Below are 20197 nucleotides of genomic sequence, written 5' to 3'. Positions count from 1 at the left end.
ATATGAGGCAGAGGAAAGTCGTCCTTCAAGCTTGCTTTATTCAAGTCTCAAAAGTCAACACAAACCCTGATTCTACCATCCTTTTTCGGCATTGGGATGATATTGGCCAACCAAGTCAAATACTCAGATACTAACAAGAATCTTGCATCAATCTGCATAGCGACCTCTTCCTTGATTTTCAGCGCCTAATCCGGATGAATTCTGCGTAATTTCTGCTTGACGGGTAGGCCTCAGGGTCAAGAGAGATCTGGTGTTATAGGATCTCAAGGTCAATTCCAGACATGTCTTTATAGGACCACGCGAAAATATCTTTGAAATTTTTTGACAAAGTGATTAAACGCTCGCGTTCCTCTGAAGACAACGTGGACCTGATCTGAACCAAGCACGGATCCTTCTCAGTGCCCACATTAATGGCATTGATTTCATCAGAACAAGGCTTAGCAAACCTCTCATCCTCTCGATTAATCAAGTTTTTCAAAGTCAGAGGAATTCCTTCCTCTTCGTTTTCGTTAAAATTTTGAAAATCTTGGTCAATACAATAAACCAGCGGTATAGAGAAATACTCAGAATCTATAGCATTTTCATTCAAGAGGTTCAGATCTTCGGTTACAGACTCAAAAGAAAAGCAGAATGAAGACCTAGATAGGACTTTGGCATCCCGGTTATCACCCCTGGGAATGCCAGACTCAGACTTCCCAGACTGACTTGAATCTGATGTCGACCTCACAGACTCAGTGGAATCAGATTTTGGCTCATCACCCAATTCAAGATTGGAAAAAAAGCCTCCCTCCAGCTGCCAAGTAAGACATGGCGCCTTTGATGCATCCAAAATACCACTGGTTGGGTCCACACCCGATTCTTCCCCAATCATGGAGACAGTAAAGTTATCCCCCAAGTTCTCTAGGTCAGCTGCGGGATCTGTAAAGAGATTGGCCAGTGCTGCCCCTACTTCAATCTCGTTGTTGTCTGAGTCATCTTTTGTGCTCTGGCTAGTTTTGATGTTTGCCTCAGCTTTTTCTCATCGTTGTCCTGCAACTGTAGATCAAAGAAGAACTCGAATCCGAGGACGCACTTCTTTGAGGAATTTATCCCAGGCTCAAGAAAGTCGCAAAAAGGAAAATCCTCTCATTCTCGAACAAAACGGCTGTTGAGCGTACCTCGAATTGCCTTATGGATGAGCTCATAATGCTTCCTAGCTCTCTTGGCTTTGGCTCTGTCTCTCATTTCTTCCCCCTTTTTGATCTAGTCCTCTCTGGTAAACACATAGCCCAGTCCAAAGGCATGTAGGTTATGTGGCACATCTGCCAGTGTTGCAACACCTTTCCGACTACTCTTTCTGAGCCCTATTCCTGGAACGTACCACAGTTTGTGCATGAAATAGATGGACTGGGCATTGACATACATGCCTTCATCCGCGGCCAGAATGGTTTGTACTACCTGGGGATCAACGAGAGTGAATCCCGAGAGGAACATATCTTCGTCACCATAGTTGATCTCTAGCACTGGCGTGGTCACCTCCGGAAATAGATAGATGGATAAGTTCCTAAAAACAGGTGCTACCCCTCCCTCATGAGGATACTTCAACATATGATGGAGGGTGGAGGAAATAACTTTCACGTGATGTAACCAAGGCCTCCCTAGCAGCAGTTTAAAGGTAACTGGTACATCCAGAACGTCAAACTCGATCTCTTGCTTTGACGGGCCAACTTGGACTCGTATTTTCACTGTGCCCATGACCTCTCGACTTGTGTTGTCATATGCTCGTATCACTTGGGCCATGGGGGTAAAGTCTGTCAGTTTAAAGCCAATTACATAGGCAGTACGAGACAGACAAACATTGATGGCAGAACTGGTATCTACCAACACGACCGGTACCCACTTCTTCTTACATTCCACAGATATGTACAACGGTTTGTTGTTAGCCGACCCTTCCGATGACAACTCTTTGTCAAAGAAAGTAAGCATTGGCCTGGTACCACCTGGAAAAACCAGGCCCACAAGTTGCTCAGGTGTAGTATCAATGGATAATTTGGCCTTGTCCATTGCCGACAATACGACATGTCGGTGTACTCGTGAAGCTATGAGAAGACCCCAGATGGAGATGTTAGCTTGGATTTTCTTGAGTTGTTTCAGTACTGACTCTTCTTGAGTTGCTTCTCCTTCTGTTTCTCGACCTCCTTGTCCTTTCCTGATGGTTCTGCCTGATCTAAATATGGTGGTTTAAAATACCGCCCACTGTGGGTAAGATGGTCTATCTCCTCAGCATACCATGTATTATCTAGGAGGCAACCTCCCCAATCTTCGTCGATATGGTTCAGAGACAAATCATTGTCATCCCAGCACTAGCTATCAGCTACCGACAAGTAGTTGTCTGGCTCTACTTGGACCATTTTCACATCATAAGTATCTTTCACAAGATGCTACGCAATTACGATTTTCTGACTGTCTTCAATTCTTTCTCTTTCAAACTACTTCAGTGTAGCTTCCTGTTCAGTATCTACAGTGTTCACAACGCCCACTTCCTGGGCTGGGTTTCCCGTACTAGCGCCCTCCAGCAACTTTCCTTTCTTATTAGCCTTTTCGGCTACTATAGCTATCTCCACTTCCTTTTCCTCTGGTTTCATTCCAGTTTCTTCTTCCTTGTCTGGCTCATCACTTAGCCATCTGGTGTTCTCAGTCGATCCGTTCAGGTCGAACCATCCAATCTGTACATATCCTTGATTATGCTTATCAAAGAACTACAAGTTGTCTAGATCTTCCTCAAGATCTACAAGATTGTCCAACCCCTAATTTAGGCCATTTTCCCTGACCACATTAATCTTTACAGAGGTCGGTAACACCACTGCGGGCTTGGATTGAGCGGTTGGCACGATGTAGCAACTCGGATCATATGCCTTTTCATAGTCCCCAAGACACTCTGAGGTCAAAACCTCCTTTACGACGGATGTTGTCACCACTAGTCTAGAAAGCTCAGGTTGTAGGTTAAACGTGTCCATCATGCACAAGTTCGTGCCCTCAGGAATGAACAACGTCGCTTTCAGTAGGTGAGAGGGGATAATGTATATACTGGGGTCATATGCGGTAGACATCATATGAATCAGGTTAAGATTTCGAGGTAGGGAAACTTGATTATGGGCTGGAAGTGGATTTGTGGTTACGTTTGGTTTCTAAGGTGGAGCGATCACCTTGTTGTCAATGAGATCCTGAATCTCATGACGTAATCGAAAGCACTGGTCGGTGTCATGACTGGGCTGCTGGTGAAAAGCACAGTATTTTGTACGGTTATGCTTAGGTGGAAGATGATCAGGAAGTGGGCGAGGTTCTAAGGGTTTTAGGTGCCCTTTTTTTACTAGCACTTGCATAGCGTTGGATAGAGTCATGTACAGCTGGTTAAAGGTCCTACTCTGAGTTCGAATAGGGTTGGATGGTGTTTGTGAACCTATGTTGTCAAAGAGGTCGGTGGTTTTTGTTGTGGTGACAACACTTAAGTCCGAAGGCCTCGCAGTTGTGCTACCACTGGTAACATTGGAACTGCAAACAAAAGGTCTCTTGGATGGCTCCTTGTCCTCAGTGATAAGTCCTTGTTTCATGGCAATCTCAATTTGAACTCCCATTTTAGAAAGCTCTGTGAATGTAGATAGAGGTAGAACAATCATCTTCTGCAGTAACTTACCATACAGATTCTGGACAACTATTCTGATCTGATCATTTTCTGAAGGTCGAGTGGTCATCATCGAGGCTTTGGCCCTCAATCTTGTCATAAACTCTGAGAAACGCTCATTTGGCTCTTGACGGGTTGTCTCAAGATCACAAGTTATGACATCAATTTGTGTATTGTAAGAGTACTGGGCAATGAAGGCTTCTGCCATCTCCTCTCAACTCTGCTTGATTGAATCTTCCAACTTAGCATACCAAATAGCCGCTATACCCGACATAGTACGACCAAAGAGAGACAACTTCTGTGGTCTAGTTAAGCCCATCGGCCACAAGATATCAGAAAATAATCGCAAGTGGACCATTGGATCCCCAGAGCCATCAAAATGATCAATGTGTGGCATCTTAAACCGATCCGGCAATGTAACTGCAAAATCAGTGTATACATTCTCTATGTCAGGGATGGAGTTAACCCTTTGTGCTCTCTTGAACAGCTTCTCCAATTTGTTGACTTTAAGGGCAGTTGGATCGACTTTGAATTCAAATGGTGCCTCGGTCTGATAAATCGGTGCTTTGGAAGCTTGTGCTGGGATTGGCTCTGTTGGATTGCCTTGGTTTTCTTGAACATTAGTAGTATTAGCAGTGGCACCGGGCACAAAGATAGCTACGGTGGATACATGTGATGCAGAGGCCACTATTGGCTGCGGTTACTGTAGCCTGGTTATAACCTCGGCCCGTAACCTCAGCTTGACGGACTGCGTCATGCTGTAGTGTCTCGACTGTCTGTTATAAATGATGTATTAGTTTCTCCATACTGGCCAGGGGATACTATGCCATAAGAATAGGTGACTGGACTTGTGCTGGACTAAAAATAGATGACTGTTCCTGAACCAAACTGGACATAGGTGAGCTGAGGAGTGACTGTTGTAGGAACTGGACTAGTGAATTTTGTCTAATCCTCCTTTACCTTGTAACTAGTGGTAGTGAGGTAAACATGGGTTATTCCCCAACAAGATCCTAGGCTTTACAAAGTCTTCCGACCCAGGTCCAGAGTACTTGGGGGATATCCGAACTTTCTGAAGCTATGGTTTTAGACTACCTAGCAAAAGAAATAAAGTAAAAGAGCAGCAACCAAAAACTACATAGCACCTCAACTAAGATGTTATTAACATAGACATGATCAAAGTTGTAGGACTGCACTCCACACTGAATTCTGCCCAAAACAGATACCAACTATACCACTGATATGCACATTCCTGCACAGTTTCACTGTAAAGTACATACTAGTTAAGAGAGAGCCAAAACACCTCTATGATGGAGGTACGGTTACCTTGTCCTAGTTTTTGTCATGAACTAGGATTCACTATTTTCAGTCAAGCGGTTTCACGTAATCCTGCATTCGGGTGAGCGTCTTGTCCTAGTTTGGAACGGTCACTATGGTTTTTCTATATGCAACTAGGCCAAATAGTCAAAAATGGTGCCTCAGCAAGACTACCTAATATACCTCTCACACTTAACAACGAGAAGTGAAAGGAGGATCAAACGATACAGCGGTAGTCCAGATCCAAGGATTGTGTTCCAACACGACAGAGCCCACGACTGGTTAGCCTTTTGACAAGCTTTTGGGCAAGCCTCTGGCAAACCGTCTAGGATAACAGATGGCAAACACAGTGACTTAAGTGCACCAATGCAAAGAATGTATATGTGTAAATAAGATATCACATCATGATTTCAAGTTAAGTTTTCTATCTTTCTCCAGCAGAGTCGCCAGAAACTGTAGCTTGTTTTTCGTGCTTCTTTCGAATACGATAACCTTACGGTTCGGACTCCCGTGGTTTTGAATTTGATCTCACAAGTGCAATATAAAATAAATAAATCACAAAAGAGTCCAAATCCGACAAGGTTTTTGGCAAATCGATTTTGAATCAAAATGCCAAAAATGGTCTGCTTTTCCAGATTATGGAGTCGCCACCTAAATATTTTTGAGAAATTTAGGAAACTTGAGACTTGTGCCAAAAGCCACTTATCCGTCATCACCAAAGTGTCTCAGCTTGAGAACTTAGGTATGAGAGGGAAAGGTCATGAATTGAGCACCCCACTTGCTCGATCAAAGATCGGCCTTTACTAAGTATGATGTGATTCTCATTTACATTATATGCACTTGTTCTGATTATTAGGCTAACTTATTATGTGTTGTATACACGTATAGACTAATTTGCAAAAATTGGAACATTTTGATTTCATGTTTGTTTGAAAATGTTTCGAATATGTACCAATTGAAAAAGTGATCTCATATATACATTAATCAAACGATTCCAATTTGAGCAATTAGCCTTCATCCACAAGCATTCAAGCAAGTATAACAGTTAAGCACTTAGCCTCATGGTAATCATGTTTGATGTGACAGCAATCACACTTATGCAATATGCTAAAGCAATAAAGCTTACCTCAATTCCCGAGGCGAGCCAAAAGAGAGAAAATAGTTAGAAAAATGTATGATCTTAACTAATGTAATATGCCTAATGCAACATATTCAGTATGCAATTATTTAGGCCCGACTACTAACATGACATGTAAATCAATTTGATAGCATACAACTTTAAGCACGTATTCAAAGAAGTGTTAACTAATAATGTGAGTTAGAATGATGCGCTGGGCCTAATGCATGCAAGACAGTGGATGTAAGTCATGAGAAATGCTAAACGAAATGAGATGCTCTAAACCATCTCATCGCAAGCGGGTAAATAAAAGGGAGAAAGACGTGGGGTTGGAAGACATACACATTATTACAAGTTTGCCCTCACGTAGAAGGGTCTGAATGAATGAACTAGCTAAGCTACTTTAACTAATTATTACAACAAAAAATGAAATAAATCAACTACATTGGCTAATTATTACAAATCGGGAATTGAACTTACTAAGTAATTAATTATTACAAGTTCACCACTTTAAGTACAACATACTACTATAACAACATGATTTAAACAGGCCCAGAAATGCTAGGGATGGCTCATGCATGAATGCCGATTTCCACCCGAAAATGCGTTTGTTTGGTTGCTAAAATGCTTCTATTTTGCAGTCAGAGGATTGCATTGTTTTTTACCTCTGCCTTTGCTCTGTTCTGCAAGAAAAAGGAAACTGCCTGGCTGAAAAAGGTGGTCGGCAGGCCAAAAGTGGTGGCCGACCGCCTACTACTAGTGACCTGCCGCCCAATAAAGATGGCATGTCAGCCACTAACGTTGGGTTTCTCCTGCTGCAACAGAAAACAAATAGAGCACAAACAGAGCATCCTCAAAGGATGTTTGTCCACCCCACCCCTCTTTATCATCGAACAGCTCAAATGAGTGGTATGCTCGATTCGCAAGCCATCAATCGGCGCAAATTCATTGCGTGATGACTTATGAACCAAGGGATACAATTTCAATAAATGCACAATTAAAGACTCATGAACCCCCTCCCTATCATGATATTGATCAAGGGAAGCGGTTGGCGTTGAAACTTGAACCATTTTCATCACTAGTTAGCACGAAATGCTTCAATACTCAATGGGTTCAATTAACGTCCAGTTGAACCCCAAACTATTTTATTATTTTACTCCATTTTATTCCAATTTTAACACTTCTTTTAATTACCTTTCCATTCTTTAGTCATTTTAGTCCAAAATGAGCATTAAGTCCACTAATGGAAAGAAATATCAAACAAATGATTATTTTGGGCATGAGAGAGATATCATGTCGTTGGTAATGAACCTCTGAAGAGATTAAACCATTAAGCACAACAATCTCTATCTCAAGCTTAAACAAAAAATCGGTTTAAAACGACTCTCAAAGCAAGGAATAAGCCAAGAAATAAGAGAAGTACAGAGATGATTAGAGATGAACATAAGTATGAAAAGCATGAAATAAATGCTATCAACTCAAATAGGTTGATATCTAATGCCTAAAACACCAAACTTATGAGGACTATTACACTACAAGCATGCTATATAAAGCACAAATGAAACTAACACATAAAAACGATTCTATATTAGCTCAAAACAGTGCTAGAATTAAAGTAAAAATAGGTAGAAGAGTAAACTAAAATAATAGAGCAATCAAGCTAGTAAACAAGCCAAGTGAGGGGTGGCTAACCCCTCCATTTTTGGAACTTCAAAACCATTTTTTTAAGCCTTTGAAAACCTCTAAAAATTAGTGATAAAAAGCTCAAAAAAAGTTAATGACAAGGTGGGAAATACAAGAGTAAAGGCCTAGAAAGCAAGAGTCAAAGATGGGTAGTCCACTCCTCTACCCTTAATGGCCTTAAACCACAAGTTTCAGGCCATGAATACTGGTGAAATAGTACAAAAACAGAAATAAATGATGGTAAATGAATAAGGGAAAGAAGTGTGGAGTTATACCTCTCGAAGAGGAATGACCCTTTGAATCACAAACCACTAATTTCACACCCTCAAGAGCTTAAAATACAAGCTCAAACACCTCCGCAAATAACCCTCAAGGTTTGGTTTGGAGTGTCTAGGCAAAGGGTATAGAAGTTGCAAGAGAGAGAGAGAGAGAGAGAGAGAGAAATATTTTCCAAGATTTTTACTTCACAAATTTTTCTAATCCTAATTTTTTAGAGAGAGTCCTCTATATATAGAAATATATCAGACCATCTCAGAAATATCCATATAGACACAGCTGGTGTAGTGAATGCATCTGTATAAACAGCTGGCACAGTTGGTAAAAAGATCTAAAATTTTACACAAGTGGGCAGTCGGCCACTAATAGTGGGTGGTAAGCCACTAGGATGGTCAGGCTTGAAAAACTACTGTTTTGGTACAAAAACAAGGCACAAGGCTTGTAGGTTTTTTGAGGCTCAAAACTAAGGTCTCCTGTTGAGGAATTCGAGCATTTGGACAAGCATGCACATTCATCATTGGGTGATCAATCGGTGGCGCCCAAGTCTTAAGGAGAGTAAAAAATGAGGTGTCTACACCCCGTTTGAAAACCATAATTGATATCACTTAAAAATTTAAATGTATCTTAAAATATAGGCTAAAACTTAAGAAAATTTTAAGTCATATAAAACTTACTTAATTCTAACTGAATTTATAAATATTAAATATAAATATTGATATACACTATTATAAACTCACCACTACCACAACCAGCACCATCATGTCACCACCACTATTACCATTGCTATCACCATCACTACCGCTATCATTACCACTACTACCATGCCACCGCTACAACCACAACCACCACCACCACCACCACCACTACCATCACCATCACCACCACTACCATCACCATTGTCATTATTACTGTGAACACTACCATCATTTTACTATTATTATCACCACCACCACCACCATCATCACAATATAAAAATTAAAATACATAATCGAAAAATAATAAATTTCAAATTTTATTTTATACATATCAAACAATTTATTTTTAATTCAAAATTTTATCAAACAGTTTTTGAACATGAAAAATTTAGCATTTAGTTTTCAATACTTAATTTTCAGTTTTCAGTTTTATGAAACACCACCTAAGTCTATTTTTATGTGAATGTGACATTTGGTCAAATCATTGTTTTTTGAAAAAATTATTATTTAGTTGTTTTTTCACAAAATAATTATGAATTCATAAAAAGTTTAAGATTTTAATTATTGATATTCATAAAAGTTATCACCATTATTTTTCGATTTTTTTATGAAGTCAATGATATGATTAATAAAATTATTTAGTGAGAATAACAAATTATTGTTTTAAATGGTATTTTTTTTTCATTTTTACTATGATTAGATTATCGTTGGATCATCGCCAATGCTAAAAAAAGTTGCCTACAACAGTGACTGATGGTAGTGTTGTAGACGAAGAGACAAATTAGATGGATATATAGGTGATACATTGACAATTAAAAAAAATGACAAATAAGTAAACACATAAACAAATAAAAAAACGACATGTGAGTAGATAAACGATACTTGCACAAATAAGTAGGCACTGGATAAGATAAATAGATAGATAGTGGTTATAAGGTCTGTTCAAATTGTTTTATCCTTTTTTTTTTTTTTTTTGATCGGCGAAAAGAAGACTTTATTGATGAATATATAAAAAGTACATCAATAAAGAAGAGCTTGGAGCTAAAACAAGCTCCAACCTCCTAGTTGGTGAGAAACCAACGAGCACAACAAGCACATGAAACATAAACCAGAAAACCAAAAAATAAGGCACAAACAGATCACTCCCTACAATATCCCTACAAAGCAGAACAGCAGCACGTCGAGGTAGAAAAATAGACCAGGCATAGAAGATTATTTAAACTACATCCATCATTCAACCAATCTAAGCACCAAGATTATTTAAACCATCACAGCAGCAAGACTGATCAGACAGATCATAGCACAACAGCAAGCAGCCATGCACCAGAGAAGAACAGCACCCAGATATAACAGAAAAACAGCAGAACACAGGTTACCACCCTCAGTGCAACATACAAAATTTCACATTTTGCAAATTGAAAACCAAATCATCAACTGAATAACAAAAGGAAAGGGTAGAAGCTCTGAACCACAATGCAATCCGTGTTTTGATAAGATCACACAACTTCTCGAAATCTAACTGTGACTCATTAAAAATGATTTCATTCCTCTACTTCCATAAGGACCAAAGCACAGCCAGCGGGATTAGCCTCCAGATTGCCTTCAATCTGTTGTTGCATCTAAACCCAGTCTACCATTGAATAAGACCAACCACTAAACCCGGCTGCACCCATGATACACCCCACCATCCAATAATATGAGACCAAACTCTCCAACTGAACGTGCAGCACAGCAGCACATGAGACACAGTTTCCCTTTCATCCCTGCAAAATACGCAGTTAACATCAGAATTGACACTTAGGATTCCAATTCTATGCAAGTACGTGGCAGCTTTGATCCTCATTTTCCATGCTAGCCAAGCAAAGAATTGCACTTTCGGAGGTGCAGCATTCTTCCAGATGAGATCCACCACTTTTGCAAGCATAGTAGATGGTGACTCCTTCCACTTGTAGGCAGACGAAACAGTAAAGGTGCCAGACCTGTCTGCAGCCCAAGACAACCTGTCTAACACACCATTCTTAAGCTCTGGAGCAGTTTGTAGCACTATCTTCATCCTCCTCAACTCTTCAAGTTCCCATTGGAACAATGCTCTTCTGAAAAACAAATTCCACTCCTCATTTCCAATACTCCTGCTCTTAATCACTGCCACTAATATGCCTTTATGCAAAGACAAAGAGAATAATCTAGGAAATAAATTCTGTAAACAGTCTCTACTAACCCATTGATCCAGCCAAAAACTTATGAGCCTCCCGTCCCTAACATTAATCTTTGAATTGGCCTTAAATACCTCCAGCAGCTCTGGGCACTTAATAGCAACCCTCAAGATGTCCCTCCACACCATAGAACATCTGGAATTTGCATCTTGATTTGGCCACCTAGACCCACCCTGCTGTGGGTACTTGCTAAGAATCGCTTGTTTCCAAATAGAGTCAGCTTCGCTCCCAAATCTCCACCACCATTTGAGAAGAAGACATTCATTCATGATTCTAACCTTTCTAACACCAAGACCCCCGTTACTTTTGCTTTGAGTAATTTCCTCCCACTTTACCATATGAATTTTCCTTCTGAGTTCATTAACCCCCTCAAAGAAATCTGGACTGAATTCTATCAATTTCCTTGGCTACCCCTTCAGGCATTCTAAACAAAGATAAGTAATAGATCTTTGTTTTATCCTTTTAATCTCAAAGGAATAGATCTTGACGTTATTGCCTTAAAATTTTTAAGATTCTGTTTGATTATAAATAATATTTAGTAAAAAGTGAAACGGAAAGAACAGAAATAAAAAATAAAATATATTTTCTTACAAATATTTGATTAAGAGAAATTTTTTTAAAATTTGTAAGAAAAAAAAAATAGAAAAATAGAAAAATTTAGTTATAAATAACTCACACATTCAATTTTTCTTGTATTTTTTGGAAAAAATTAAAAATCAATTATAATGTTAATATGGATTGTACAAGAAATTTTAGTTTTTTTTAAAAAATTTAATTAATTTAATTTTTTTTTACCACTTTCTAATTAAACAAACTCATAAAAGTTTTTTTTTTTTTTTGTTGGTAAATTACACTGACCTCCCCTAAGATTTACCTTAATTACAGGGACCCCCCCTATATTTCAAAACTTACACTGACCTCCCTTACTTTTGAAACTAATATACAAAGACCCCCTTAAAGAGCCTTAACGACATTAACTTGATAGTGAAATTGACCATAATACCCTTCAACCCATTGTCTTCCATAAAGACCTAACCCACTCTGTATCATTAGCATCTTCCTCACTCTACTACCCATTTCTGCCATTGTCTTCCTCACACTTTCTTCCTAAACCTCTTTAATCAAAATCCCAAAACCTAAACCAACAATAACCCATCTTATACACACCCAAATCGCTAACTCAGCTTGCGATGGAACTCTTTATCTAGATCTCTATGTCTCTACAATCTATACATTGAATGCTCTCTTGTGCCGATCAAACACACACATGCATAAAGTGTTAAAGAATTCAAATTGGCAATGCATACATAGATAATTCGATAATTGATTCAAGAGTTTAAGAAATGAATCAGATATGTAAAATGAGAGAGAGAAAAGGATATGAAGAACAAGTATGTTGGAGTGTGGGTCGAAGGACATGACTTGGCCTTCGAGCTCTTCTCTGAGTGTGGTTTTGATTGAGAGAATGCATCCCACTATTATTTCTTCGGCTTCGCCGATAATTGAATCCTTGGCTCTTTCTCTGTGTGTGTGTGTGTTTACTCAATCACAATTGTTTTGTGCTTGGCAAGAACATGTCCAACCCATGTCAAATCAGGTGCAAAGGTTCAAGACGATAACAAATCGAGATTGAAGTTTTAGTTGAGTCGAGAACTCTGCCGCCCTCTCGTCTCTTTGAGCCTTACATCTTCTCCTCATTGCATCGCCACCATTACACTCAACCACCACTGCGATTTCTCTATTTCTCTCTCACTCTTTCTGCAACCATCACAATCGCCATGATCGTCATCACGATCTGCCATCACTATAACCCTCGCGATCAAATCACGACCATCGCGACACCAAGCTCCTCAGATCTAAGGTTTTTGGTGGTGGTGGTGGTGGAGATGGATGAGTTGAGAGAGAGAAAAGTTTAGTATGGAGAGGAGTTCGATGTGGTGGTGGTGGCATTGGGCGGAGGTTTTGGAAAGGGAAGCGTCGGGGCAGTGGAGGACGACGGGAAAAGAGAGGCAGAGCACAGAGAGAGAGTGAAAGGAAAGAAAAAGAAAGTAAGAGGGAAGAACTGGTACAGTGATATATATATATATATATATGGGAAGGTAAGGGCAATATTGGAATTTGAAGAATAATTTTGGATGACATCAGCCAAATCTTTTTGAATTTGGACGGGTGGGTAACAGAAGGGGTTATTTGTATATTAGTTTCAGAAGTAAGGAGGGTCTGTGTAAACTTCGAAACAATAGGGGAGGTCCTTGTAATTAAGGTAAATCTCAGGAGAGGTTAGTGTAATTTACCCCTTTCCTCTTTTTTTTTCCTTCTTCTCCTCACTTTCTCCCTATTTCATTATAAACAAATTGAGCCTAAAATTAGACTATGATTGAGTATCGAAGTAATCTTTATATTTTTTTATTATTTGATTTTAAATAAATTAAATAATCAATCAACTAATGAATTATACTCATTTTTCAAACTCAACGATCAAACAACCAATTATTTTAGGGAGCTTTTTTGATAAATCCATTTTCTAAGAGTTTTATTCCATCCAACCCATATTCTTTTTGACTATTCCATTAGGTCCAATTTGAGATAAGAAGACCAAAATACCCTTTTCATCTACTTATGTTCCATTTAGTTCACATTATTTTCTTATGTTTCAATAAGTCCTATGAGTGACATAATTACAGAAATACCCTTAATATGAATGTTCACACCGTCAATATAAATGTTTACATCGTCAATGTGTAGGGGTCTAACTCATGTCGATCCTCGTGGATGCCCGGAAAAATTTGAGTCGGGCCAGACCGGCCCACAAGCTAAAAAAATAGACCCGACCCGGCCCGTTGATAATATGAATATTCACATTGACAAGTTAACATTCACATTGATAGGAGTGTAAAATTGGCCTGCGGCCCGTGGGCAGCCCGAAACCAGCCCGTCGCCCGGGGCGGGCCCGGGCCGGCCCGTTCACAATATGAATGTTCACATTGACATATTAACATTAACATTAACATTGATAAGAGTGTAAAATTGGCCCATGACCCGTGGGCAGCCTGAAGCCCAGGCCCAGGCCCGGCCCGGCCCGTTGACAATGTGAATATTCACATTGACATGTTAACATTCACATTGATAGAAGTGTAAAATTAGCCCGCGGCCTGTGGCTGGCCCGAAACCCGCCTGCGACCCGTGGGCTGCCCTGGGCGGGCCCGGTCCGACCCGTTGATAATGCAAATATTTACATTGACATGTTAACATTCACATTGATAAGAGTATAAAATTAGCCCGCGCCCCGTGGCTGCCCGAAACTAGCCCACGGCCCGTGGACGGTCCGGGGCGGGCCCGACCCCGCCTGCTGACAATGTGAATATTCACATTGACATATTAACATTCACATTGATAAGAGTGTAAAATTGACTCGCGTCCCATGGGTAGCCCGGGGCGAGCCTGGTTCGGCCCGTTGACAATGTGAATATTCACATTGACAAATTAACATTCACATTGATAGGAGTGTAAAATTAGCTCGTGGCCCGTGGGCAGCCCGAAGCCCGCCCGTTGCCCAGGGCGGGGGCGGCTCGGCTCGTTGACAATGTGAATATTCACATTGACATATTAACATTAACATTGATAAGAGTGTAAAATTAACCCGTGACTCGTGGGATGCCCGAAGCCCGGCCCTGGGCCGACGCGAGCCCGGCCCCGGGCCGACGCGAGCCCGGCCCGTTGACAACGTGAATATTCACATTGACATGTTAACATTCACATTGATAAGAGTGTAACATTAGCCCGTGCCCCGTGGCTGCCCGAAACACGCCCACGGCCCGAGGCGGGCCCGGCCCGGCCGGTTGACAATGTGAATATTCACATTGACATGTTAACATTCACATTGATAAGAGTGTAAAATTGACTCGCGTCCCATGGGCGGCCCGAAGCTCGTGGGCGGCCCGGGGTGGCTCGGGTTTGGGTCCGGGCCTACCCCGGGCCTCGGGCGAGCTTCGGGCAGCGGACAAGTTTTACACTCCTATCAATGTTAATGTTAACATCCTAATGTGAATATTCACATTGTCACGGGTCGGGCCAAGCCTGCCTCGGGCTGCGATCGGGCTTCGGGCCGCCCACGGGCTGCGGGCCAATTTTACACTCTTATCAATGTGAATGTTAATATGTCAATGTGAATATTCACGTTGCCAACAAGCCGGGCCCGCCCTGGCCCGAGGTCAGGCTTCGGGCTGCCCACGGGTCACGGGCCAATTGTATACTCTTATCAATGTGAATGTTAACATGTCAATGTGAATATTCACATTGTCAACAGGCCGGGCTGGGCCCGCCCCGGGCCGCCCACGGGCCGTAGACGGGTTTCGGGCAGCCACGGGGCGCATGCTAATTTTACACTTCTATCAATGTGCATGTTAACATGTCAATGTAAATATTCACATTGTCACGAGTCGGGTCAAGCCCGCCTCTGGCTGCGGTCGGGCTTCGGGCTGCCCACGGGCTGCGGGCCAATTTTACACTCTTATCAATGTGAATGTTAACATGTCAATGTGAATATTCACATTGTCAACGGGCCGGGCCGGGCCTGCCCCGGGCCGTGGGCGGACTTTTGGCCGTCCATGGGCCACGGGTCAATTTTATACTCTTATCAATGTAAATGTTAACATGTCAATGTGAATATTCACATTGTCAACGGGTCGAACCGGGGCCTCCCTGGGCCGCGGCGCGAGTTTCGCGCCGCCACGGGACGGGGGCCAATTTTACACTCCTATTAATGTGAATGTTAACATGTCATTGTGAATATTCACATTGTTAACGGGCCGGGCCAGGCCGAGTTGGGCCCGCCCTAGGCTGCTGTCTAGTTTTATACTCTTATCAATGTGAATGTTAACATGTCAATGTGAACATTCACATTGTCAACAGGCCGGGCCGGGCCCGCCCACGGCCCGTGGGCGGGTTTCGGGCAGTTATGATGTCACGACCCGCTCCCCATACCCAAGGGTTAGGCATCGTGATGGCCAGTAACCGTGGTTACCTCTGGCCAAATCTTTAAACAATTTAATAAACGCAAGCGGAAGAAATATTTAAATAAGGGTACTAAAATAATCATTTGATATATACTTCAGATCATTTAACATGTAATACGGAAATCACTATACAACCATAACCACGGTACATCACTAAGTGCTAAGCACTACACTGGTCAATGGATCCACGACAAACACTAGACCACAAAGTGGTAAATCACTAAGCCAATGGTTATTTAAGTCCCCCAAGGCATGGGACTCACTAAACCAATGGTTATTTAAGTCCCCCAAGGCATGGGACTCCTGTGGTGGTACTTACAAAATATATTTTCATATAAGGTCATAGCCAAATATTCTTTAAAAGCAAAACAACACATCCATGAGTTTCCTTTTAAGCAAATAGGGTTCAGAACTAAAACCACGTAACTGAAACCTTTATAAAACATAACTTTTATTAAAAACATAACTTGTGTAAAATAGATTTTGGTAAGTCAAAACATACGTAAAATACATTTTGGTGACTCAAGGTATAATATAACTCACCTTAACTTTAATACCTTATTCTTTCTTTCCACTATGAAAAACTTTTTCACCTTCCACTATTCTTTCCTTCATTTCCTCTCTTTTCCTTCTTTCCTTTCTTTCTCTCTTTCTTCTTTCTTCTTTTCTTTCTCTCTTTCTTTCTTTTTCTTTCTTCCTGCCGTTTTCTCTCCAGGCGCCTCCGTATTTACCGGGAAAAAAGGCGCTACGTGGCAGATTCAGTAATAATTATATAAATTCGTTCTTATCTTTAATAGATATTTAAGATAATTATTTTTTGACCCAATATTTTAATATAATTATATAAATTAATTAATTCTTAATTAAATTACACATTATCATATATTAACAGAAAATAAATTATTTATTTTATTATTTTATCCATTATTATTATTATTATTATTATATTTTGATCCCTGAACTTTTAATAATTATATTATTTTATAAAATTACACATAATAATATATAATAAATTATATATTTTCTTAACTAAAATTAAATAATATTAGTATAAATTCTACGAAATAATTAAAAATCTGGGTTGTTACATATGAGGTGCGGACTAATTTTACACTCCTATCAATGTGAATGTTAATATGTCAATGTGAATATTCACATTGTCAACGGGCCGGGCCGGGCCCGCCTCAGGCTGCGGGCTGGCTTTTGGCTGCCCATGGGCCGCGGCTCAATTTTATACTCTTATCAATGTGAATGTTAACATATCAATGTGAATATTCACATTGTCAACGGGCCGGACCGGGCCCTCCCCGGGCCGCCTATGGGTCGCGGACGAGTTTCGCGCCGCCACGGGACGGGGGCCAATTTTACACTCCTATTAATGTGAATTTTAACATGTTAATGTGAATATTCACATTGTCAGCGGGTCGGGCCGCCCTGGCTCGCGGGCGGGTTTCGGGCCGCCCACCGGCCAATTTACATTCCTACAAATGTGAATTTTAAAATATGAATGTTCACATCATTAAATTGCTAATCGTTGAAAAAATATTTATAAGGGTATTAAAATTAAATATAAGGGCATAAGTGTCTAAGAAAATAGTGTAAATCAAGAAAATGGACATTATGGAATAAAACTATACATACATGGGACTAAATGTGTTAAAAAATTCATTCATGGACTTCTTGGGTTAAAACACTTCTAAATTGGACTTATCAATAAAAATCTCATTATTTTATGTATTAGCCTTTTTTCTCACATCTTTTTTAATTATCAACCAAACATCTCACTTACACTTTAAATCTAAAATATGATCTAAAAAGTGATCTTATATATATTTTTGATGATAAAATGATTAGGAGTTTATTTCACTACCAAACAATATGATAGTATTCACTTTGTTCGGTTGAATACCCTTTTTGGAAAATTGAATTTTTTTATTTTTTTTATATTTATTGATTTTTTTAATACTTTAATTAATTTTTTTTTTTAGTTTTTTAGTTTTTAAATATACATAATAAAAATATACTTAAAATTTATAATATTTGTAAAATTTTTTTAAAAATTTACTAAATATCATGTATAATATTTGTAAATTTTTTTTAAAAATTTACTAAATATCTAAAGTATAAAAAAAATACAGAAGTTCAATATATTTTCATATATTTTTTATATATTTATTAATTTTTTACATATTTTTTTTACAAATATTTTTATTTTTAAATACAGATAAAATATATATAGAAAATAAAAAAAATTATTTAAAATATTAAAGAAATTCACTAAAAATAAAAAAATTCAAAATTTCAATTTCAATTTTTTTTTTAATTTTTAATTTATTATTTCATCCTTTTTACCATTGTCACTGCTCACACGTATAAGAAACACCCAGAAAATGATTGAATCGAATCACAAAATCAATTTTTCATCGCCGTTTCTTCGTAAGCACCTCAGTCATTTGAACAGATTGTTTGTTTTTATTTTGATAGTATTATTAAAAAAGAAATTTTATCTATTATTTTATTTATTAATAAATTTCAAGATGATATTTTAAATCAAAATGTTTTATTACGTATTGATTGTAAAAGTGCTAAATATGTTGTCGAAAAAGATGTTTAAAATATTGTTAGTAAATATATTTTTGCCTGATGACGATCTATTTTAAGTATTTTTAATTTTGATATTGAATACATACTTGGTAGTCAAAATTTTATTCCTGATTTATTTATCCGCGAATTTTTATAGGGATTTAAAATGTATAATTTTTGTATAAAAAAATTAAAAATTTACTAAATATTAAAAATACAAAAAAATAATATATTTTCATTTTTTTATATATTTATTAATTTTTTAAGTTATTTTTCTATAAATATTTTTATTTTTAAATACAGACGAAATATATACAATTAAAATATTAAAAAATTCACTAAAAATAAAAAATATGAAAAAATAAAAAAAAAATTTAATTTTTAATTTATTATTTCGTCCTTTTTACCATTGTCACTGCTGACACGTATAAGAAACACCCAGAAAATGATCGAATCGAATCACAAAATCAATCTTCCATCGCCATTTCTTCGTAAGCACACCTCTAAACTTTCTCTTTATCAAAATTTTTATTATTATTTTTTGTTATCGTGTTTGTTTTATGTAATTGTTATTTATATTTTGGTTTTGGATTACAGTGTTTCGTTCTTGATTTGGGTTTTGATGCTCTGCCCATGGCCGAAGAAACTCGGAGAATTTTGAAACTCAGTGCTTGGGCGATAGCTGAATTGGGTTTTAAATGATTATTCATTGTTAATCTGTCTGTCTTTGTTCAATGTCTAGGTTAAGTTTTGTTTCTAGAAGTCAAAAAAGATTATAGAAAAATATAAATGCCCAAGTGATTGTGTTCTGTTCAGTTATCTGCTCATAATATCAAGTATCAATTCTGGGGTTTTCAATTTTTTTTGTTTTTTTTGTTTTGTGTTCTTCAATTTTTATGTAGCTTTCGGCTTAATGTATTGGGCTTTTTGACCCAGTGATGGTACAGTTAACAATGATTTAATCTTTCTGTTATTTTTCTTTGTTCGTATGACTTCAATTCCTGGTTTTCTGCTTGAGAGCTAGGTAAACTGCGCATTGCTGCCAATAAAATAGTGCACACAAGACCCATATTGTTAAAATTAATTGTTACCATAATAATAAGATAAATGGGTAGCCCTGGATTGAACAATTGGAATAAGGTGCAACGGTTAGGCATTACAGAACCAATCTCTTGGAGTGGACCCGCGGAATTTGATGTAATCAAGGCCTCCGAGCTTGAAAAGGTTTCCTTTCATTTGTCTATACACCACTCTTCTATTGCTTGCATTAGTTGAGTGGATACTAAATTGACAAGTTGGGTATTCAGTATTTGGCAGTTGTGGGATTGTATGAGAGCCAAGAGGAAGCAGTTAGTAGGGAGGAAGTGCTTGGGAGATTAGACCAGGTTGGTTTTCTTTTACACTTTTGGTATTTCCAGTGTATTGCAATTTTTGAGTCATGATATTTGATGTTGTTTTCGATGTTGCAAAATTGAACAGATTGTGAAGATTTGGGTTAAAAGCTTAAGTCGTGCCAAGGGCTTGACTGAGCAGATGGTGCAAGAAGCAAATGCTAAAATTTTCACCTTTGGTTCTTAACGGCTAGGGTTATGAAGATCTTCTTGACCTGGTTATTTCATTGTGCAATTGTTCTTTCCTAG

General features: G+C 38.7%; 1 protein-coding gene across 1 annotated transcript; it reads left to right on the top strand.

Moving 5' to 3' along the window:
* Positions 1-18953: 18953 nt before the first annotated feature.
* On the top strand, positions 18954-20163 carry LOC114284862 (nuclear poly(A) polymerase 1). The gene is made up of 4 exons (XM_082909543.1): positions 18954-19048; positions 19155-19781; positions 19865-19942; positions 20037-20163. The coding sequence occupies exons 2-4, from the start codon at positions 19665-19667 to the stop codon at positions 20133-20135; spliced, it is 294 nt and encodes a 97-aa protein (XP_082765669.1). The 5' UTR covers positions 18954-19048; positions 19155-19664; the 3' UTR covers positions 20136-20163.
* Positions 20164-20197: the final 34 nt, after the last annotated feature.

This window comes from Camellia sinensis, chromosome 15 (genome assembly GCF_055761805.1).
Source record: "Camellia sinensis isolate YWXY chromosome 15, ASM5576180v1, whole genome shotgun sequence".
NCBI lineage: Eukaryota > Viridiplantae > Streptophyta > Magnoliopsida > Ericales > Theaceae > Camellia > Camellia sinensis.
This window is presented reverse-complemented; position numbering and strand designations above follow the sequence as displayed.